At 34.8% G+C, this 25,148-nt stretch overlaps 1 protein-coding gene across 1 annotated transcript in view; it reads left to right on the top strand.

Moving 5' to 3' along the window:
* Positions 1 to 25,148, top strand: part of LOC134675907 (cuticle protein 7-like) — a 78,034-nt gene that overhangs the window by 25,277 nt on the left and 27,609 nt on the right. The window contains exon 2 of the mRNA XM_063534247.1: positions 13,811 to 13,829. Coding sequence (XP_063390317.1) covers positions 13,812 to 13,829 — 18 coding nt within the window. The 5' untranslated portion in view covers position 13,811. The remainder of the gene's footprint in view (positions 1 to 13,810; positions 13,830 to 25,148) is intronic.

The raw sequence follows: 25,148 nt of genomic DNA, 5'->3' as shown, positions 1-25,148 counted from the left end.
GGTTTTAGTGTGTCAAAGCAGTTAACCCTAAACCGCCTTGACCGTCCTTCTCCGTATTCCCATACCGTTAACTCAACAGTAATTACTCGTATGATCGAGAACTATGACAAATTGATATTTAATTTAATATTATGACAGTTGGGCACGGCAATCATGGGTCGGTGTTATGCTGTATGGCGCCATTTACATAACAGTCTAATAACCCCCTTAGGACCACTTGCACTACCCCAATAACCCGGGGTTAACCGGTTAAATCGTTAACCTAGTGTCAAATTGTACTGGTAACCATGGTAACGCAAAGGTTTAACTGGTAAACCCCGGGTTAGTGAATGGTGCAAGTGGGCCTTATTAATAAAACTTTACGGGCCTGATTTAGTTAAATTATGTTTTATCCCTTCCTTACAAATACATAAGTCAAAATGACAGATAAGGACAAACGATTATTAGCTAATTGAGGTTTATAGAGCGTTTATGAATAAGGGAGTGTGTGTATACGTTACTGGTCCTTTTTAGCACTTTCCTGGTTTTTGGAAAACTACTTTTAATTCCAAAAATAAGTTGAGGTACATACTAGTCATTTTAGTGTTTCAGTTTGGCCCTAAGGTTGTCTGGTAGAGAATACCTTTTGGCATCCGCCATTTGTAACTATTATATATAATAATATATTTTTGTGCAATAAAGTTTAAATAAATAAATAGATATTTTATTGATACCATTCCTATCATATTTGGATGAGATATCAGGAAACCGACTCAAAATCAATCACTCATGTTTAAAGTCTAAATGCGACATTAGATATTGTTAAGATTATTCTGGTTTCATTGTGAATTGTGCCTCAATAATATTTGACGAAACTTATTGAATCTAAATTTTAACCCATGATATCCGACTTAATATGACCAAATAATGTCAATTTCGCCTGATTGCTTTCACGGATAAATGCCTGTGCACACCGGCTGCGTGTTCGTGACGTGCACGTGTGCGTGCGGCGTTGTAGTATACAGATCCTTATGAGAGACGGCACACCGCTTGCGTGACGTGTGCGTGTGCGGCTCCAACATTTTAGCGCACGCACACGCGCACGTAACGCACACGCAAGCTGGTGTGCACAGGCCTTTATTCGACGTTCAGTTATTATTATTAAATATATAATGTTGCAGTTATTGTCCTATTGTAAATGGCGGTAAGCAACAAAGAAACCCAAATACACATTCAAAATATTTATTTACCTTTTAAATTCCTATAAAACTAAGGTCACACACAACTACGGATATCAAAGGCTATCTAAAAATAAACATTAACTTTTTGCTGGCTCTCTCCCATATAAGACCATCCAGTGACACGGGCAGCCATTTTGTAAAACGTGATAAGTTAATAGTTGTAAAAAATAAGCACATGTTTTAAACCTTACGCCCGAGGCATAAGATTCACAGTTGTATAGCAAGTTTTAAGATCTACCTGTACTTAAGACTTTTTTGTTTTGAATGGAGACATCCTCGACCTAACGGCAAAAACTGAATCGTCTTCTTATCCACTGCAGTAGGTTGTTTTGAAAAAGGAACATCTTCCTTAACTATATTTTGTAAATTCAACCTTATGGTTTTGATGATAAGGTGTGCTTTTGAAAGTGGGTAAATAGAAAGAGGAGATTTGTAAAGTAATTGGCGGGTTACATAATAGAGGCAATAATCTGTAAGATCGTTTGTTTAGTAGCTGGATAGTAGCACACATCCTGGCGTATTCGAACTTCAAGATATTCACAAGAGACGACACGTACTAGATCTATTCTAGATACGTTATAGTTTAGATATCAACTAGTTCTCTTTTGCAGCGCAATTCGGGCAACTAATGTCACTTTTACGTTAGATAGAGTAAGATAGGTATCTATTAGATGTGAATTGGATCTCTAAGTCATATCCTGTGGAAATCGTTCAAGAGTATCTCCAGAATCGCGCAAATGTCAAATTTGACAGGTTAGATCTTAAACATATCGTTATCGTATCTTGGTGATGTCTAAAAGATGTCTATTTCAAAATCCGAATCGGGCCCATTCTGAGAAGTTTCTATAATAGTTCTGCTGGTGTCAAAAGTGACATATTTCTTAAACCAAAACCGTCCCTTTTCGACACTGACAGATCAGATCCATATCTAAATCTTAACCTATTCTTTAAATCAGAAGACCCATTGCGCCTGGAAGTCGGGTTATAGCACCTTCACACCTTCACAAAAAGAGCGCTCCCACCTTAAAGGCTGGCAGCGCACTTGCCAGGCGTCCACAAGCGATAGTAATTGCTTATCATCTGGTGATTTGTCTGCCCGTTTGCCTCCTAATAGTTTTTGTGTTTATCGCGAACATACAGACAGACGCGGCAGGGGGACTTTGTTTTATATAGGTACATACATACATATAATCACGCCTATTTCCCGGAGGGGTAGGCAGAGACCACGGACCACTTGCTACGATCCTGACATACCTCTTTCGCTTCCTTCACTTCCTTGTTTTATATAGTCTAGTGAAAAATAATGATAAGCACAATACTCTCACATTCCGGCCTTCGACATACATTCACATCACATAAGTACGTAATTACATTACATAAACTAATTAGCGCGGTCCGTCTATCCGTCCGTCGGTCGTCATTGTTCTTTGACGTATAAATACATTATTGTGTACCTAATATGGTATTCTTCTTCTTCCTCGCGTTATCCCGGCATTTTGCTACGGCTCACATAGGAGCCTGGGGTCCGCTTGACAACTAATCCCATGATTTGACGTAGACCTTCCAACCCAGAGGGGAAACTAGGTCTTATTGGGATTAGTCCGGTTTCCTCACGATGTTTTCCATCACCGAAAAGCGACTCTAGTAAATATCAAATGATATTTCGTACATAAGTTCCGAAAAACTCATTGGTACGAGCCGGGGTTTGAACCCGCGACCTCCGGATTGCAAGTCGCACGCTCTTACCCCTAGGTCACCAGCGCTTCTGTTTACCTATGGGATTGTGGGTTAGGAAATAACAGACTTCAGAAACTTTTTACTTTTGAGATTTTTGTCGATGTAATTTTTGATTTTCAGCTATGTAGTACGAGTCTGTTAGTGTAAATTTCATTCGATTCGACGTTTTGGAAACTCAAAATCCCATACAAAATGACACTTAACGCAAATGCGCACGTCACGTCACGCTATCGCTATGTATCATGGAGCCCCAGGGCCTAAGTCGTTTGAACGGCGAGACACCGGATGGTCTTACACTTGTTCCTTGGGCGAAGGGCCGCAGCTTGCTTTGGGATGCCACGTGTGTGAGTACTATTGCACCCACTCATCTCACGCGCACGGTGAACAAGGCAGGTGCAGCGGCTGAAACTGCTGCTGCTAGGTTGAAGCACAGCAAGTACGCGAACCTTGAACAAGTGTACGACGTTGTCCCGGTTGCCGTCGAGACGGCAGGACCTTGGTGTGCCGAGGCCAAAGCCTTCATTAAGGATATAGGGCGTCGTTTAAGGCAGCGGTTCTTAACCTTTTTCTATCCACGGACCCCTAGGAAATAAAGCAGAAGTCCAAGGGCCCCTTAATAAAAAAAATCAGCAATATACTTCAGACCGGTGAGAATAGGTGAGACTGCGGCAGACCCCCGTACATATACTCGCGGACCCCCAGGGGTCCGCGGATCACAGGTTAAGAAACACTGGTTTAAGGGATAGGGGCTGCGACCCTCGCTCTGGTTCTTCCCTTGTCCAACAAATATCACTGGCCATTCAGCGGGGTAATGCCGCCAGTATTTTTGACACATTTGATCCGGGAGACAATCAGAGTGGGGGCAATATTTTATTTGTTAAGTTAGTGTTACTCATTCTTAGGTTCATTTTAGTTTATAATTTGTATGTTTAATCGAAAGGTTTTTAATAAAACTAGGGTATTGATATTCATCCCTCATATTTAAAAATAGATAATCACGATATAATGATTAATGACATGGATTAATTCACACGCCAAGGAAAATAATATTATAAAAAAAAAACAGATTAAACTAAAATTAACAAAACAGGTATAACTAAATTGGTACATAATCACCAATATTAAGACACTAGTAAAGTTGATTTATCATCTCCAAGTATGAACATGACACTCATTTCCGGCACTAAATTAATGAATATAAATATATGTTTTGTAGGACATTCATCAATTTATCGTAAATTTGTTATATTTTTTAGGGTTCTGTAATACTAATAATACTATTGTACCTAGTATATATAAACCTATATAATGGTCACTTTTTGGTGATTAAAAAAAATATTTTTTTTGTTTTAAAATATGGCATGAATACGTGAAACTCCATAAAAATTTAAACGACTACATGTGTCCCTATGTCTGTTAGCCATAAAGATATGTACATAGTTACATAAATTTATTGGGACAACATAAAACGTCAATATACTTACTCAAGGTGGCCACTGACGAGCCTTCCAAAAGTCCAAATAGCGTGGCTGTAATCCAAAATCGGTCCGTGAATGTCAAAAACTTACAATGTTTAATATTAGGATGCCGTCCATTTGGATGAATCCATTGTCACGGCATCCATTTGGAAATCTCGTCAGTGGCCTGCTTTACAGTAAATAAAGTTTAAATGAAAATTAAATGAACTAATTTATCACTAAATCTAAACTACCTGTCTTACAGTTTTATAGAGTCAGTCCATGAAAAGTCTGCAGTGGATTTGATAGCCCACACCGTGCACGTGTTATTTTAAACGTCAAACTTCTATGAAATTATGAGTCTAATGGGCGGACGACGGATGCAATACAATGTATAACGTCAAAATCATGTTGTCTTATTTAAACCAATTTTAATTACGTACCTATATCGTTTGACATGATTTTGACGTACACATAAATAACACTTGCACTGCGTGGGCTATCAAATCCGCTGCAGACTTTTCCTGGTCCGACTCTATAAAACTTAAAATAAACTTATAAATAAAAAAAATCTCCCCGCCCGCCATTATAATGTTATGGTGCCCAGAAGGTTACCTCAATGGATGGCCAATTAAATAAATAAATAAAATTAAATTACTTCATCTGCTGAATAAAATTAAATAAATAAATAAGTTATAAGATTGCAAAAAATATGAACAAAAAAAACAACAATTGCTTGCATAAATCGATTGTAGTGTGTTCATAATGTTAATACATTTTGTTAGGACCTTCGTGGCAATCATGTTAACATGTATAAAAAATATTTAGTGTAATTAAATAATTATTTAAGCGGATATATCGCCAATTAAAGAAGTAAATTGTTCACCTTCATTACCAAAAGTTCGACGCGAGATTGAATGGTCAAGGCCGCGGAACTAAGGTGCATCTAAATTATGAATTGATCTAGTTATGAAACTTATGAATATGAGTACACTGAGAGAAAAATCATCACCAGGAATTAAAAAACAGTTCTGTACTGGGGGAAAAAATGAAGTTTTAGTAATAATTATGGACGTTTCACTATTTCTGTAAAGTTAATTTATTTCTACAAACAGCTCAGTAATCCCAAATCTAATTTCAACAAACAGATAATAGAAATTGCAAGAACTAATAGAAATTGCAAAAGTCAATTTGTTCCTATTAGTTGACTCTCCTTGTCCCCGGATTAAGTTTATTTTTGTAATTCTAAGTGTGTTTTTGTTATACTTTTTATAACAAGGCAATAGTTTTCTAAATACAGTATGTATCAGAACGAAAAACAAAGAAAGAAACCCATTATGTTTAGGTCATACTGAGCAACTTTTACTATGGGACCAACCCCGAAAACGCGGAAAATATTGGATGTTTCATACATTTTGCTGGTCTGATGTTGAAATTTCCTATGGGAGAGTCAATTTTTTTTCCGCATATTCGGGGTTGGTCCTATACTAAAAGTTGCTCAGTATGTAGGTCATACTTAGCAACTTTTGCTATATAGGGTATACATTAATGGGTCTCTTTATTTGCCTTTCGTTCTGATACATACTGTATAATTGCATTAAAGAACCCTTATATCTTACAAAAAAATTACACTTATTATAATATTATCACACACACACAATACACATGTATACAGGACCGTCAACCGATGAAAACTGTAAAATGTTGCTGTTATTTTATATTGATCTATCAAGTAGGTAACTTTACTAACTTTACATTAAACATTAACATTTTACATTAAAACTATACAATAGAATAACCCGTATGTAGTAGTAGTAAGTGTTTTACTACTACTACTTTTTAATGTATAAAAAATATATTAAAAAGTACTTTTTAATGTATAAAAAATACGTTAAAAAGTAGTAGTAGTAGAACACTTTACTGTACAAAAATCAAAACGAAACAGGAAGAATAACATTCGTCATTAGTACAAAGGCGACCTTATCCCTTTAAAGGATCTCTTCCAGTTAACGTTTGAGCAAGAAATGAAAAGTCGGCAAATTTGGATGCACCTGAAAAGCGCGACCCCCCTAGTAAACGAGAGCATGTATAAAAGCTGCGCGTGCGACTTCGCGCAGTTAGTGATCGGCCGTGAGTGTGTGTGTTGGATCGTAGTGCACGGTAATACATTTATTTTATTAGTGTTTTTATTCTAAGTGATTTTTGTGTTTTTTTAAGTGTGCGGATTTTTATTTGTTGGATTTCCGTGCGTATCAACGTGTTTTTTTAGAATTGTTTGTTATAATTAGGTTTTTTTTCATAGGTACATCCTGAATGGGTACAATATACATAAATAGCAATAATTATCCCAGAATTATTTTATCATACCTCCGCATTCTCAAAAAAAACCTTTTTTTTATGTAGATTTTTTCAGGTCGGTAAAATTTTAAACATAAATGTTTTACAACTGTAACCTTAAAAATAAAACTATTTTAAGTATAAATTACTGATTCTAAAAAGTAAAAAGAACAAGAATGATGTAGTAGTTTTATAAGAGTTTTTAATTTATATCTAAATCGAATTAAAATTAAACAAATAATATACCAAATGTCATCAAATTCTAATTCAATACACATAAAATATACAAATTATATTAAAACAAAATTTCTAATTGAACACCTAACAATTAGTAGCAATAAAAGTTAAATTAACCTATAACATTAAAAAAAATCTTTACACTACATTTTTAATTCACAATATTAAAGGATAGTTACTTCCAATTAGAGATGCCCCGAATAGTGAATTTGGCTGAATACCGAATATTCGGCCCCCCCTCTCGGCCGAATTCCGAATATTCAGTATGACATGTGAACACATCTCCGGGAGTCCGAATAACGTAAACCATTTATTAAATTACTCTTTAACATCCTTAACATCCTGGTGAAAAATGCTGTTTATGAGATATTTCTCGTATTCTCAACATTTACTAGTTCAAAATAATAATATTTAGGTAAACTCATACTAAATAATCGCTGTTGTCAATCTTGTTACTGTGTGGTGATCTGACGCGCGGTATACGAAAAGCTACTGAAAGTTTTTTTTTATATCTTCATCTAATAAAATAAAATAAAAAAACCATTTATTCCGGACAATAAGTAATCCATCTAACGAATAAAACTTACAACTAAATTACATTAAAATTAAATCATGTCACTTTAAATATAATTATAAAAATTATAAAATCTGGGCACCTTGCCCGTTGACGGCGATCTGGGACCAATTTTTTACCTATAGTTTTTGTAAGTTTTATTATGTTTGTTAATTTATTTCTTTGTTTCTATCAATAAAGAACATTATAAAATTGTAAATTAAAATATCATTTAATTTAAATTGCAATCAAAATGAACCGAACCGGAAACATCTTTATTATAAAACAAGGACCTTCATAAACATAAACGTCTTATTTATATTCCTGGTACAATAATAAAGGACCTTCTATTTTCCTAGTCAACTGCAAAGTCCTTTCAATTCACCAACCTAATTCAAGCAAAGCCATGCGAAACTAGACCAGAACATTGAATAGAACCAGATGAATCCTTTGATAAGCTCAATCTTGTTCACTGGGGAATATTATGTTAATATGTACATACATAAACATAAAGCATCTAATCTTTTTCGTGGGAATCTTAAAGTGCACATTAATTATGTTCGTAATTGTAACATCTACATACAGTATGTGTGTGACCAACCCTAAAATCCGGGAAAAATGTTTGGCTTTTCCATAGAAAACGTCGACATCTGATCAGACAAAATGTATGAAAACGTAAAAAATTTTTTCGGGATTTCGGGGTTAGTGCCATAATAAACGTAGCTCAGTTTAGCGAGTAGAATCGAGCCCTGGATTTAAATCCCGATGGTCAGTTACACCCTGTATATCTACACGCAAGAAGGACATACAATTGATTATACCTACTTAATGTCGGTCTGCCATTTTGAGAGAAAGAAACAAAATAGGTACATTTATTTACATCAAACCAAACCATTTCGACGAAAAAAAATCGCTAATTTAATTTTTTGATTGTGGCACAAGAAAGCAAAATCATATATTTAAGGCGTGGACGTGCGTTGAATCCTGGGCGTAGTGAGGGATTCAAGTATTGCCCAAGATGGAAATGATTTTTTGCTTAAAATAGATTGCCATTGTTTTTACTTGGAGTCTTCTCATGTAAACTTACAAGTATTTGGTGATTCAATTTCAATGTTCCTTTGATTCTTTTTTTCTAATATATACTTTATTCATAGTAGGCCTAGCACTAGCCAACAAACACTTATGAATGGTTTAATACATAAATATTATCTTAAGCTAATTATCGGAACAATTCATTGATGTTAATATTATTCCATTGTAATATTGGATTATGATACTGATCAAATTTAATACTAAGAATTTATGTAGTAAGTACCTAATTATCGAGTCTAAAATAAAAGAAAATCGTGTAACTATATATTTTTCTATTGTCCTTAAATTTTCATATTGAGCGTAATCCCTAAATTTTTCAATAATATACTAAGCAATAGCCTGATAACATGACTCACATTAGAAATTTACAAAACCTTGCTGTCAATACAAGAAGGCTTTGAGCTGTAAAGAATATGACATCCCTAAACTAAAGACATTAAGTCGAGTCGAAGTCTACCTTACTGCACACATTGCTGGACTCAATGTGCAATTTTCTGTTTGCATCTATAATTTTTCCTGTTGTTTTTGAATTGTTATTGATATCTTTTTCTTTTTTCTTTCATCTTGTCCTGTGTATGTGTGTTTTATGGAAAATTACTTTTCTTTCTTTCTTTCATCATATGGCTGCACTTGCACTTGCACACTCTGTCGTGAAGTCGTTGCATATTGACTATCTATCCATCTTACTTTCATACTTGTATTCATTGACTGTTAAGGAATGTGACTTCCAACCTTGAAGCCGCCATTCGCTGAAAACCTTAGCATCATCCTTTTCATTCTAACTAAACAAAGAAAGTAATAAGTGCATAGAAACTCCATACATACATACAACATTTACAACCATACATACACCTACTAGCGACCTACTCCACAAACTCATTGAAAGGGCTTCAATCTTGCAATCAATATTAGACTTTAAGTTAACGATATAAAGTGCGTTTTTGAAGATAGATTGTAAACTAAAGGTACAGTGGGCGATAGATGGATTACCTTTTGTCTGTAGCCTGTGTCCTCGACCTTGCCATTGTAAATCGAGCTTTTGTTTAGGTTTCTGACGCGTAAAATTTTTGCTTAAATAATTTACTTATAAACTATAGGTACCTAAAGGTGACAGTCCATTTCCAACGACAGCTGCATTACTGTTCATTTTACTATGGAAATTGACAATAACAGCGACGCGTTCAGTACTAGTAGTGCAGCTGCGGTCAGAAATGGAATGTTACCATAATAGGTAGTCGTATAATTTTAAACTAATACTACGTTTTACCTAGTATTTTTAGTAGTCCTGGTATTTTTAGTCATTCGGGGGACATGTTTCGGAGAGCTTAGATCTCCATTTTCAAGCACTAAACAGTACTTATCATCAGTAGCAGTGGCATTGGTCACAATAAATTCACGACAGCCGCGCGCCGGCGCGAAAAAAAAATCGAACAAAAATTAACAATATAAGTGTAGCAGTTTAACTTTTAGGCTAAAAAAATGACTTTATAAAGAAGTAAAGGAATATAAAAATAAAAGTTACAAAGTAATAGTTATTTTCATCTATTTGAAAAAACTACTCTAGCGTATTAAATGATTTTTATTTCAAAATTGGGCTTATTCTGTAGGTACCTGATTGTTATAACGTGTACCTAAAACCTAAATATAATTATTTAGATTAAAATTAAAACACACGTATTTTTTTCAATAATTATATCAATTTTGGTGATTACAATTCATTGCAATTCATTGTTTTTTTTTGTATTAGTATATTATAAATAAATATATGTATTTATATTTGTTTTTATTTCTTAATGTCATGATATTTGCAATAGCGCCTTGCAGTTTGACCATGTTAACTATCTGTCTGTGCCAGTTTTATTTTAGTTTGCACCCCAAGACAAACTAAAAACTCAATTCTGATTTAACAACTTGTTATGGTTTTGATACGACCTTGACGTTCGTCTTGATGATTGGCACGCATCTCACGCACAATTTTCACCTCATTTCACCAATCTAATCCGGAGGTCGCGGGTTCAAATCCTGGCTCATACCAATGAGTTTTTCGAAACTTACGTACGGAATATCATTACATATTTACCACTAGCTTTTCGGTGAAGGAAAACATTACAAGGAAACCTGCATACATCCGCGAAGAAATTCAAAGATGTAAATCCCCAACTCGCATTGGGCCAGCGTGGGGACTATAGCCCAAACCCTCTCATGCTTGAGAGGAGGCCTGTGCCCAGCAGTTTGACTTATATAGGCTAAATTATTTTTTATTTTATTTATTTTCATCAATCAGCATGAGCAATATGAGCATTTTTCAAGGTCGTTTTAAAAGATCAAAACCGTAACAAGTTGGTTAATTCTAAATTTGTTTTAGTTAGTACTTCCCTGGGTATCTGCGGAACAGGGCAATGACCTTAAGTTCGCACGATATTGGCATATTATAGGCACGACACTCTTAGATTTATTGCTCTTCGCAAATGAGAAGTAAAGTTAGGTTGACAATTAAGATGGTTTGTAGTACAGCGCCATCTTTGAGGAATAAAAAGCGGTCAAGTGCGAGCCGGACTCGCGTTCCAAGGGTTCCGTACATTACGGAATTTTTAACAATTTTTTATGTGGAACGTGAATGAAATTCTTTAAAAAAACCCTTAGGGGTCGGATCAAAAACGAAGTAATTAAGTCGGACTCACGCTTGACTGCACATTTCTTATAGGTTTTCCTGTAATCTATAGGTAAAGAACTATTTTATGTATTTTTTTTTTCAAAATTTTAGACCCAGTAGTTTTGGAGATCGTAAAGACAGACAGACACACGCACGAGTGATCCTATAAGGGTTCCGTTTTTTCCTTTTGAGGTACGGAACCCTAAAAACGATAAAGTAAGGAAAGTTGCATAAGTGAATTTTAAAGCACAGTGATATAAAAATGTGCCTTCTCGACCAAAAGGGTACTTAAAACTGCCGGTTTTCAATAAGGCGCTATTTTCATATAGCTTCAATTTGAAATCGACCTTATCAACCGACAATGTGGTACCTTTTGATTGAAAACGTCACAAATGTTTGCTATGAAAACTTTATTTCACTGGCATTTGCTTGTTCCAACTGATTTTATGACGTGCTTCGTGTAAATGTTAGCACTAAAACTAGCATTGTTAGTTAGAAAATATAGATAAATTAAATCATTTTATTAAACCGTTTTTGATTTGTGTTATTTGTACATACACTGCTATATAAATTACTCGTATGAAATATCATATTTAAGAGTAGCCGCTGCCATACCATTCATTTTAAAACGATATTCTGAAATAACATGTTTTAACAACATTCAAGTAACATAAGTATTAGTTTAATTTTTACGTAGGTTTATTTTAATTTTAGTTTAGTTTTTTAATCTTTAATTCATAGAAAGTATTAAAATCTATAATTATATTAAATAAATATTATGAAGATATAAGTCCGCCATTAGTAACATAATATAATATCTTTGTCAGGTACTACTTTTCGTTGCTACAAATTGTGATGCAAAGAAAGATCGAGTATATACACGTTTTTTATGTAAAATTCATGCTATAATGTAAATTTCGACTAGGAAATATGTATAATCTAAAATGGTACCTGCATTCAATGTCAGAGTTTCGTGTCATTAAAGATTAAATGAAGAAGTTAACACATTTTCGCAGGCTTACTTAAGACCGCAAATTGTGGTTTTTAACCGCCGAGTCACGAATAGAGTAATGTTGAATTAAATGTGAGTAACAATTAGGATGTTAGGACATCTATAAAGCTAGAATACAAACTTCAAACTTCAAATATATTATTGCCACAAAAAAAAACTACAAGAGGCAGTAACGTAGTTTGCTATGCGATTCACTACCAGCATATCTCCTTGAGTAGCTAGATCAGTGCCCCAAACCCGTTAGTTCCGCGTAGCATTATTCCCGGTCCTTGACTAATTCATCATTGCCTATTATATAGTCTGTATCTTTAGGTATTTAAATTAAAGTAAACAAACAATTTGTAATTTTTGGGTAGTTCTAACATTTATTGGTTAACCAACCAAATACAAAACCGCCTGGATCTGTCACTGAACGGCCTGACTTTAACCTACATTATTTGATCATGTAATGTTTTCATCTACCCTCAACTGGCTTAAGGACCCTTTTGAGGGTAGATTTAGTTTACTTTTATTTAAATACGTAAAGATACAAAGTCTAGTGTTGGTTAAGAGTATACATATTCATTTAAAACAGGGACCGTATACCGGTATTTGTTTCATACAAATTAACCGGTATTCAATTTCGGTATATCGGTTGTTTATATATATTTTTGCATTTCAGTTAGCTAATCTGATAACTCATTTTCCTTACCTAAATAGGTATCATTCTAGAATATCAGAGAAATATTAGGTACGAATTGTATGTGATTTAAAATATCTGCAGTAAGACTGACTGCTTTTCACTCATGTAATTAAAGTTGAAAATGGAGCCCTTTTCAACGTGTTAGAGACACTAGTCTTTTAGAGACCTGAGTCTTTTTAGAGAACTCACATTTTTTGTAAAACTAAAATTCAAAATTTCTTCATGTGAAAGTCGTATTTAAATGGCTTTCATTATGTAACAGTCAGTAAACTACTATTATTTTACTAACGGCCCAATTCGAACTTTAAGATACATCAAATATTGCGACTAGACACGATACGGATTAGATATGTCACCAGCCTATTCGGATTTCGAGATAATCACAAGATCTAAAGACGATATAGAGATCAACTAGATCTACATTAGATATCGACTAGATGTGACTTGGATATCTAAGTCATAACTTGTCGAAATCGTTCAAGAGGACCTCCAGAATCGCGGAAACGTCAAATTTGACATATCTATCTTACAAATATCTTTAAATTATCCATATCGTAACTTGTTGAAGTCTAGTAGAAATCTAATTCATTTTCCGAATCGAGCCGTTAGTCTCAAAAGTGACATTTATTGAAACAAAAACGTCCTTTTTGACACTGACATATCTAATCCATATCGTATCTAGTCGTAATGTTTCACGTATCTTAAAGTTTGAATCAGGCTGTGAGTTTCATTTCCTTCCTTATTCGGGTCAGAGTTTCTTAATGTTAGTAACCATAGTAACCTAATTAATTAAAATTGTGTGTTTTCAGGTACTTTTAGGACAAAATAGCAATGGAATCCTCAAGAAAGGTAAGTTTTCTCAGTCATTTCTTTCTATCATTCTGCCCCTGAAAAAGTATATTTTATTTGTGAAAATCTCTTGCGAGATTACAGGTGAACCCAAAACGCTCACAAGACATTACAAGATAAAATACCATACAAATTATCATACAAACAATGTCAACATACCCAATAAAAAAACTAAATAAAACTATTATTATATAAAATTAAATTAAATTACGCCAAACATTTGAATAAATGTGAAATTACAATAAACTTAAATAACATCCAATAATAGGGGAATAAATATTAATTTACGTCAAATATGACATACAAATATACGTAACTATTAAATTAACCTCATTATATAGACAATCGTTTAAAAAATTTAAAAATTTGTATGGAATTTGTTTTTCTCTTAAAATAATGAAGTATCTTAGATGGTCAAGCAGATCTTGTCAGTAGAAAAAGGCGGCAAATTTGAAAAATGTATGCGCGGTAGGGATATCGTCTCATAGAAAATTTGAATTTCGCGCCTTTTTCTACTGCTGATTTGCTTGACCATCTATACATAGTACACTACCTAAATCATAAATACTTATACTCGTAGAAAAATAAAGGTTACATAATGTAAACGTGAAATGTATAAAACCTATCTATAAAAACTTTAGGTTTAAGATTAAGTGTTGACACCATAACACTCGAACTCATTGCAACAATACCACAACCTTCTACAATTTGGTCCTCTAAGAAAAACCGATCAAACGACATTAACTTCATTAAGTACCAAAGAATTTGAACCTATACAAATGTCATTGTTTCCTATTGTTTCTAATCAATGGTTCTAAGTACGAGTTGCATAATTGTTCTCGTGAGAAAAGTGTCTGTTTTAGGCTTATGATTATATGTTCATTGGTTTTTAACTACTTATTTAAGCTTTAAACATTGGTGGTTAGTTTTTATATGCAAATCGAGAATTTTACGACCCTGTCGTACACACTACAGGATCAGGGTACCTACTATAATAGTTATTTGTTTTACAAGGGGGCAAAGTTGTTGTTTAACCGCTCGTGCTACTATTGATACACGAGCAAGCGAAAGATTCCATAACTGAACCACGAGCGTAGCGAGTGGTTCGAAAAATTGAATCTTGAGCGTTGCGAGTGTTTCAAAGCACGAGGGTTAAACAAAATTTGCCCCCGAGTGAACCACAAAATTTTTCACCACACCAGCCCGAAGCAAATATTAAATGTAAAATATCAAACAAAATCAAACCCAATCAAAACGAAATGAATGTTATTAAATACTTATCATCCAAAATCATCATTTAAAGGTCAATTCTACCAGCAAATATAAGAAAACAACTCAACATTTGCATTTGATTACTTTGCCTCACATGTGAATAAAATGCAACTTTGCTATCAGTTTTTGAAGTGCAAAGTAAGCCTTTCCGAGCCGGTGTGGTGAAAAACTTATTAAACCTGTGTTAAATTTTCTATATCTAACTTAAGAGCGTTTCTTTTATTTTTTGCCATTTTTATATATTGTGACCTTTTTTGCCACTTTTATGTTCTTTCTACTCAGAATCACGAGCTCTTTCGATCCTAATGGGATAAAAATTGTCCCACAGTTTTTTCCTATTGTGTTACCGTTTCTCCACATACTTTGTATGGCGGTAACAAAAAGGAAAGTTTGAAAAATGTATGGAAATTTTAGGACACTTTTTTTCTCCTAAAAGGATGAAAAGGGCTCGCTATCCTGACTAGCCAGAAATAACACAAAAGTGGCAAAAAAGATCACAATATATCAAAATGCCAAAAAATAAAAGAAACGCTCTTAAATAGTTGGTATTCAACTCTACACTGCGACACTGCTAAATAATAAATATTATTTTTTGCACTAAAATCTGTCGCAAGTTATACACGAATTGACTGCCATTCCATATCTATTAAAAAGCAATTGTATTGTCTATAGTACTACTTATTACAAGATTTGTAGACTACGAATCTCTATGATTAACTGTCGTAATACAAAACAATACACATTAGCTATGAAATTAGTAAAAAATAAATGGAGTTTGCAATTACCTATATGTACCTACCTATTATATTGAAGGTGGAATACATCCATCATACATGTATGATTACATGTTTAATTATCTTTTTTTAACCATTTCATTGGCAAACAAACATACCTGATGGTAATCGGTCACTGTAGCCTATGGACACCTGCAACTCCAGAGGTGTTACATGCGCGTAGCGTAAAAACCTGTACACTCCTTTTTTAAGAACCCCATAATGTAGTTCCTCGAAAAAACCTAGGTAAAATGCTACACGTATGTAACGTAGGTATATTGTTAGGGTTCCGTACCCAAAAGGTAAAACGGGACTTCGCTGTCCGTCCGTCCGTCCGTCCGTCCGTCCGTCCGTCCGTCTGTCTGTCTGTCACCAGGCTGTATCTCACGAACCGTGCTAGCTATCACAGTTGAAATTTTCACAGATGATGTATTTCTGTTGCCGCTATAACAACAAATACTAAAAACAGAATAAAATAAAGATTTAAATGGGGCTCTCATACAACAAACGTGATTTTTGACCAAAGTTAAGCAACGTCGGGCGTGGTCAGTACTTGAATGGGTGACCGTTTTTTTTTGCATTTTTTTTTCCGTTTTTTTTTTTCATTTTGGTACGGAACCCTTCGTGCGCGAGTCCGACTCGCACTTGCCCGGTTTTTTTTCTAAAATCCGCATTCTATTTCTCGTTTTATCGAAAACCACATCGTGATTCAAGACGACCCCACAAATATTTGCTTTACGTCACCAAATGGCTCTTACCTCACAACTGCAATTTGTATCTGAACAAAGGATGACTCACGTTAGACCGGGCTGTGTCCGGGCCGGAGCTTCCGGGGCTTACTTTTCTATGACATGACAGATGCACTGAGAGAAAAATCATCACCAGGAATTAAAAAACAGTTCTGTACTGGGGGAAAAAATGAAGTTTTAGTAATAATTATAGACGTTTCACTATTTCTGTAAAGTTCATTTATTTCTACAAAGAGCTCAGTAATCCCAAATATAATTTCAACAAACAGATAATAGAAATTGCAAGAACTAATAGAAATTGCAAAAGTCAATTTGTTCCTATTAGTTAACTCTCCTTGTCCCCGGATTAAGTTTATTTTTGTAATTCTAGGTGTGTTTTTGTTGTACTTTTCTCTCAGTGTGATCACTAGATGCTTGCCATGGAAAACGATGCGCCGGAAGCTCCGGCCCGGACACAGCCCGGTCTAATGTGACTCATCCTTTATACGCATTCTGTATGTCAGAGAGGTAGGGGTCAGATCGAACCTGGAAGTTATTGTGTGCCAATACATTAGAACTTCTAAATTACTAATGTGTGCATTGCTCTGTTTGCATTCGACATATCAATTCGAAATATCTGGGAGAGAGAAAACATAAAAACTCAAAAATGCGCATTTTTCCAGAGATAAGACCTAGCTAGATCGATTTTTCGCCCCCGAAACCCCCCACAGCAAATTTCATCGAAATCGTTAGAGCCGTTTCCGAGACCGCCGGAATATATATAATTAAAAATAAATATATATAGGAATTGTGTTGTTGTTTCAAGGTATATAAGATAAGATAAAACGTCATCTCGACTGTCGATACTAGAAACGGAGATGTTTAAAATTTGAATGTCATTATTAAATCGGTACTGACGTTATTATGTTTAAAAAAACAATTCGTCTTTATGCTGACCGTAATTTCCGTTTTTAAACGTATCACAGAGGGTTTATGATAAAATATACATATTATCACTACAAAACAAAGTCCCCCGCCGCGTCTGTGTGTATTTGTGTGTTCGCGGTAAACTCAGAAACTACTGAACGCATTTTCATGCGGTTTGCACCTATCAACAGAGTGATTCTTGAGGAAGGTTTAGGTGTATAATTTGCTAAGCCAAGCCGGGAGGGGTCGCTAGTGTGTAGGTAAATGTTTAGAAACCAAATAAGAGTCGCCTCAGTGTGGACAATCTTCGTGTCATCGTCTGAACTGTGGATCATGTAACGATGACATACTATCTCAGATTATAGACGTATATCATATTGCTATTACATCAAACCTCGAAGATATACAGGCTGAACATATAAGTTTTAAAACACAGGGTGTAACAAAAACTGACATTGCGTTTAACCTGTGTATTGCATGATAATGGTAAAGATCGTGGCCGACTTTTAAGTTGTCCTTTTGCAATTTTTTTTTCGAGAACAATTGTTTCTGCTCTATACACAACTACAGTTCGAGCCCACTATTTTTGGCCACAACACACGTTATGAAAAGTTAAGCGGCGTTGTTAGGTTTAAGCTGAATTCTTATTAGAAAAAACCTAGAAAAAAATACGCGAAAACTTATTTTTATTACAAGCTTTTATTATTTTCACCTGACCGTTGTCTGTCTGTCTGTGTCATCAAATCAAATCTTGCAAATTAAATTCAATCCAAAATTTTGCATACATACGTAAGTCGGGTGCCAATGCAATATTATGGTGTCATCGAGCTGATCTGATGATGGAGACCGGAGGTGGCCATAGGAACTATGTGATAAAACAAAGAAACCTAATTGTGTTTGGAGTTTTTAGAATTGTCTCGATGAGCATTAGTTGTCTAAGGAAAGAAAAGTACAGTCAGCGATAAAAGCTTGTACCAAAAATGAAATTATTGCCAAAAACTTATTGCTTGGAAAATCTGTTTGGAGGTAATGTAGTGTGTAGAACTAGAACTATAGAGGCTTAACCAAATAGTTAGCACTCAAACTAATGTGATGGTAGACCGTAACGGATTTCCATTCGAGGCGTTGCGTGTAAGGTATTGTTGATTTTGGAAACAATCATCTTAGGAAACAATAACAAATATAAGAATGAGATTACGCGTGATAGCGTAATATTGTTATTGTGCTAGAAATCGTGTAAAGAGAGCGTGAACATTTATTTTTATAGAAATAAAAATAATTTGGCAAAATCTGTGTTAACCAATGTGCGTCTACATTATGTTGTTACCAAATAAGCATTCGAAATATGTTTATTTTTAGATAACTTTACAATGAACACAGAAAAGTATGGATGAATATAGGTAATAAACACAATGTTTATATTTAAGAAACCAATTTTAATAACACAAGTCATCAGTGTATTACCAAAAATCGGCTAAATAAACACATCTCATCATTATTTACTAAATTAAAACGAAAAAAGTGACATAAACACGGAAACAAAGCACATTACAAACAGGAAATAATTCGCAATTTTAATACCTTGAAGAACCCTAATAGCAAATTTTAAAACTGTAATAAAAAACAGGCTAATGCCACAGATAATCGCCCATTACATAATTCCATAGAGCACAGCTAATAGCAGAGCATCCGGACAATACAAACATAAACACCGATCAAGCTAAATTAAACCCTTTTGCAAAGTAGTAAGATTAAAGTTGTACGCACAATTAAATTGGTAAACCTGTAATGATAATTGTAGGCTGCCAGCATCGTCAGTTTGAACTTCGAATGCTAACTTTTTAAATTGTGTTATGTAAGTTAAATGGTTTACAGCCAATGGCAATTTATCGTTAACTAATCTAAATAGATAAAGGGGTTCATTAAGCATAGCTAGCAAGAGTTTAGAGTCCGTTTATTAAGTTAACTGTGGTCTGTGCGCGGATTTAAATACGAGTAAAACAAAGTGAAAGAGTGTCATATTTTCATAGAAATTTGACATTAATGACATTGTCACACTGTGTCATTACGAATAAGTTGGGAGTGGTTGGGGGTTGGTATACTAATAGTATTAATTCACAAACTGTCAAATCGTATGGCATACCATGGCAACACACTAATAATATTAGACTTATAAATGGCCCTAGCCCTAGTTCAACAACAACAACAACAATATTTTTATTCACAATAAAAGTTTTACAGGCACATTACAGTGAACCCCAGTTCAATCTTATAGAGCTTGTAGAGTCTCAAATGCCCTGCGTCACTATAAACGTTAAATCTCTTTGAAATTTATAACCGTTACAGTGGCAATTCCACACTTTGTCGCTCAAGTTGGTACTCCCATCTTAAATGCCAGCGACGCACTTGCAACCCCTCTAGTGTAGGTGTCCATAGGTGAATGTAATTGCTTACCCTTAAGCGATTCGTCTACTCGTTTGCATCCTATATAAAAAAAACAGCTTAAACGGACTCTAGTTGACTATACCATAAAGGAAATACTATACTTACTGTGCCTCCTTATCAAGCCTGACTGCTCGGCTACGACATTGCGCGTTTGGCGACAGCGGCGGCGGCAATCATAGGTTGGAGCGAGACACAGCGATCGGAGCTTTCGCTCCTATGGTTGCCGCTGCCACCGTCGCCAGTCGCACAACGTCATGGCCGAGTCGTTAGCTTAGATCAGCCATTCTCAAAGTGGGTTCCACGGAACCTTAGGGTTCCGCAAAGCCTCTGTTGGGGTTCCGCGAAAATATACTTGTAATAATAAGAAAAAAACCAGCTCTTCTATAAGTATATTAACAAAATATTAAATTACATAAATTACTATAAGACATAAATAGGAATATAAAACTAAAACTAACTACAATTAAAATAACTAAAACTAAAAATTAAAAATACCTATCAAAATTTGGTGCCCTCGGGAGGGTGCCCAACACGCAGGCAGCGTTCCCGCGCTGGATTGCGATGGCAATTCGCTGCGCGAGAAAGCTGCCCGCGCGGGGGTCTCCCGTTGCCTCCCTCAACCTTTTCCCAAGCGCCTTAATGAGCATATGTGCGCCTCTGCCCCACGAACCAAGTATCATAGGTATATCAGGTCTGGTCTGGTCCACAGCGATGAACGAAAATTTTTAATTTGGGGTTCCGTCAAATATTTCGCTTGCCGAAAGGGTTCCGTCACCAAAAAAGTTTGAGAACCGCTGGCTCAGATAGACTAGGCGACTGTACTGGGCCTACTTATTTCCTAGTTATATAACGAGACATTAGTTTACGTAAATGTACAAGATGCGATGTAAATCGTCTCAAATTGATAGAATTGCCGCAAATCGCTGCGAACCGTTTCACAATAGTAATTGTATGGAACTGTACAATTATACACCGTGGTGTGCGGTAAACCGATATATGTATATTAACCATCGATTCTAGGTCGTATCGGTGCTTAGGTTCAAAATTCTATTGGCATAAATAATAAGTAGTAACTAAATATTTTTTATATACTATAATACCTACTCACGATTCATCTTTTATTACTTGTTTGTTACACGGTGGGCGGTGGTACAAAGAAACGCGCCTTGAAAATCTCTCAGATTTGTCGCACCACGGTGTATAGTATTGTGCCCATAATATAATATTATATTATTTATATTATAATCTTCAAGTTTTGCAGTTCACTGTTTAACAGGGCTATGCTACTTTTAAAGATAGTAGGGTAATTAGTCAGTAATTGGCCACCGGCCAATAACTGGCCACCGTAAACTAAAAATGAATTCTATTCACCTATAAACAGAATTCATTTTAGTATAAGGTTTCAATAACTGGCCAGCCTTCAATAACTAGCCACCTTATACTATAAGAATTCTGTTTATAGGTGTATAGAATTCATTATTAGTTCAGGGTGGCCAGTTACTGGCGAATTACCCTACCAGAAATCGAAAATGACATAAACTTTACGCATAATAAGGTCCAACCAAAATGTCACATATAACTCACATATGACTTTGTTACATTACAAATATAATCTTCATAACAAGAATGTTAATAGACAGCACGTTAGTAACACTTGTCATTCTATTGTTATCTCATTGACAACCTTATCACAATGCGTTACGGCCTATTTTTATACAACAACGTAATCAAGTTACGTTTGATGTGTTATTTAACTTTTTTAAATACGGCTGATTACAGAAAGCGTGTCTAAGCCATATTAGGATTAAAGAAAGTTGCGGTAAAAAAATAAATGTCATAGATAATTGCGTAAAAAATGACAATCGGAAAACGAAATTTCTATTTTCGATGTTTGTCACCCTCAAGCATTTTGCTAATCTAAACAGGAGATTTAAATTGCTTTACAATAATATATGTTCAGTTTACCTATCTTTAAAAAAATCAAATGTTGTCTTTGATTTTATTGCTTGATAAAGAAAGTGCCTCGCGGCATTAAGTCCTAATTATACCTATTTCTCCGACGGTTACAAAGCCAAAAAAAACATTATAATATATGTATTCGCATAATAATTTATTTCGATTAAGCTTGCAATGGTTCATTCGTTGCTAATGCAGCTTTATATGAAACAGCCCACACTGTTACTTGCCAGTATGTTATTAAAAAATATAACTAGGAAATGCGAAGGATACAAAGCTAAAAGGAACTCCATTAAAACATTAAAGGCATAGACAACTTCCTAATTCAGAAGATGATTCATTGGATGAATAGAGCAATCAATGCATCGCTACCAACATGACGAGTCAATGTTACACCTTGACCCGTCTGCAACCGCTTCATAATGGGCCGTGGATGCATGTGTTGGGCGCTTTACAATGCGTGCCAAATAAAGTTGTATAATATTTCTTATTATAGGGACACGGTGTATGACATAATGAATTATGAATGGAACTTAACTAGTGATAGCATAATATAATAAGTTTTTGGTAAAAAAATCATTTTTGGCGTAAGCTTTTATCGCTGACTGTACTTTTCTTAGGCAAATAATACTCATCGAGACAATTCTAACCACCCCAAACACAATTAGTTTGCGATGTTTTATCACAGAGTTCCTATGGCCACCTCCTGTCTCCATCATCAGATCAGCTCCCTGTCATCATAATATTGCATTGTCATCCGAGTTACCTACATATGTACAAATTTCAACTCAATCGGAAATCGGGAAGTAGGTCAAAAGCTTCCAAGATTTGACCCACACTAACTAACAAACTAATATACAATTATTATATTACTAACAGGACAAGTTAAATAAAAGCTTTTAATAAAATAACTAACATGAGCTTTTATTAACAAAAATACGAGTATACTAAATATATTTTACGTCAGTAATTATAGTACACTCAACTAGCAATGCACGCACGAGAACTTTCCAAAGTTGCGAAACTTTCCACATGAGAATTTCTCGGTAACTTCTGAGAATGTTCTCGAGAACGAGAATTTATTTATTTATCGTAGTTTATACCATGAATATTCACGATAGATTAGGTGTAGTCCTTACCCCCAGAAAATTCCGACTTTTGGTCGTCCGCTTCCGGTCAGAAAAATGTATGACGGTCCGGCCAAACGGTCAGACTTAGGTGGGGGGTGCTAGACCAAATGTCATAGAGGGACCCTGGCAGTTTTTGACGCCGCCATTTTTTTTCAATATGGCCGACTTTTTTTTAAACTTTTTTAATTTTGTCCTAGCGCGCTGAAATTTTGGTCACGGAATCTCGGGGTCCACTAAATACCTATGAAATTTTTTTTTTTGGAAAACTGCTACAATTGCGGGAAAACTGGCCACTTTAATTTTGTATGGCAACTTTTAAACGGTGCGTGATAGGTGGGGGGTGCTCGATCAAATGTGATAGAGGGCCCCGAGACAAAACAAACTGCATTAAAAAAAAACAAAATGGCCGACTTTTTTTTAATTTTTTCAAGTTGGTCCGAGCGCGCTGAGATTTGGCATGGCGGGAGATAGAGGCCTCTAGATTCTAATGAAAAATAAAAAAAATTTGGAAAAAATTGTCGAAAGTCGAAATGTTCTCTGAAATACAGTGAGAATTTAAGCAACTTATTGGTAAACTTATCACATCAACAAAATATCTAACTCTAATAGACAATAACATATGCATAATAACATTTAGTTTTAAGTTATGCCTATTTAAACTTTATTTCAAGTATATTCTCTTTATTAAACAATAATTTCCATGTTGCAGGAATGTTCTGAGAACATTCTCGAGAACGTTTCCGCTTTTTGGGAATGTTCTGCAATCTGTACATTGCTACACTCAACTCACGAGTAACAAAACGACTGAAAATCGGTTTAATTTAATATTTTTTGAGTTTGATGCTATTATTATAGTTCGTTTTTTTTAGCATTAGAAAGAACTCCACAGAAGCAAGCGTACAGTTTTTATCAGGCTCTGTAATTGTTAATAATTATTGAATTATCTAATGTAGCACGGTCAATACATATAATTTACTTCAAATTATTACCGCTAAAAGTGCCGGATTTGGAACCACAAGCTTACTTCTGCGAAGTTCTTTCTAATGCTAAAAAAAACGAACTACGGTGCTTATTAAAAATTACCTATATTGTTACTTAGCTGATTTCGGTGGCACGGTGCTTATTAAAAATTACCTATATTGTTACTTAGTTGATTTCGGTGGCACGGTGCTTATTAAAAATTACCTATATTGTTACTTAGCTGATTTCAGTGGCACGGTGCTTATTAAAAATTACCTATATTGTTACTTAGCTGATTTCGGTGGCAGTTACCTTTTTTTTAACTATCAAGGCAAGGTGTTTATCCTTTTAAATTGTAAATAAAACGTTTTAACTCGTGGCAATTTTGGTATATTGGCAATTTGCAAAATTTGCAATTTTTTTATAGGCAAAACAAAACCAAATTGAGTAATATATGTACATATAGACGGTCAAGCAAATCTTGTCAGTAGAAAAAGGCGCGAAATTCAAATTTTCTATGAGACGATATCCTTTCGCGCCTACATTTTTCAAATTTGCCGCCTTTTTCTACTGACAAGAACTGCTTGACGCAGTATACCTATACTAAAGGTAGTACCGTATGTTGGTCAATAAATAAACAATAAAACAATTTGTTGCTGTAACAACAAAAAAATCTTCAAATATAATATGGCAATATAAAAATTGCTAAATACTACGAGTATACCAACGATAAAGAGACAAACTATGCATTTATACATATCGTAATGAGCCGAGACTAATGCTATAATAGACCGTGAAACTGAGAAACACCGAATGAAGAGGTCTGTCGACATTTTATGGTCTTTAAATGGCTATAACGAATTTAGACAGCAAATGAAAATTTTACTCTTTTAAACTTTTCGTAAAACAAAACAGTCTATAATTTTCTATTTGTAGGATTTTTACTTTTTAAGTAGTTTTAGTTGAGTCTGTACAGTTCTCCGTTTATTTTATGTTAGTCATAAAAAGTTGTTCATTGTGTTGTTTTTAGGTGTAATTTTACGCAATTAAAGTGAATTTTTAAACAGTCTTATTTAATATTTTGGATAGGTACCTACAAATCGAAATACGCCAACCGTTTACCAATAG

Source organism: Cydia fagiglandana, chromosome 23, assembly GCF_963556715.1.
Source record: "Cydia fagiglandana chromosome 23, ilCydFagi1.1, whole genome shotgun sequence".
Classification (NCBI taxonomy): domain Eukaryota; kingdom Metazoa; phylum Arthropoda; class Insecta; order Lepidoptera; family Tortricidae; genus Cydia; species Cydia fagiglandana.
This window is presented reverse-complemented; position numbering and strand designations above follow the sequence as displayed.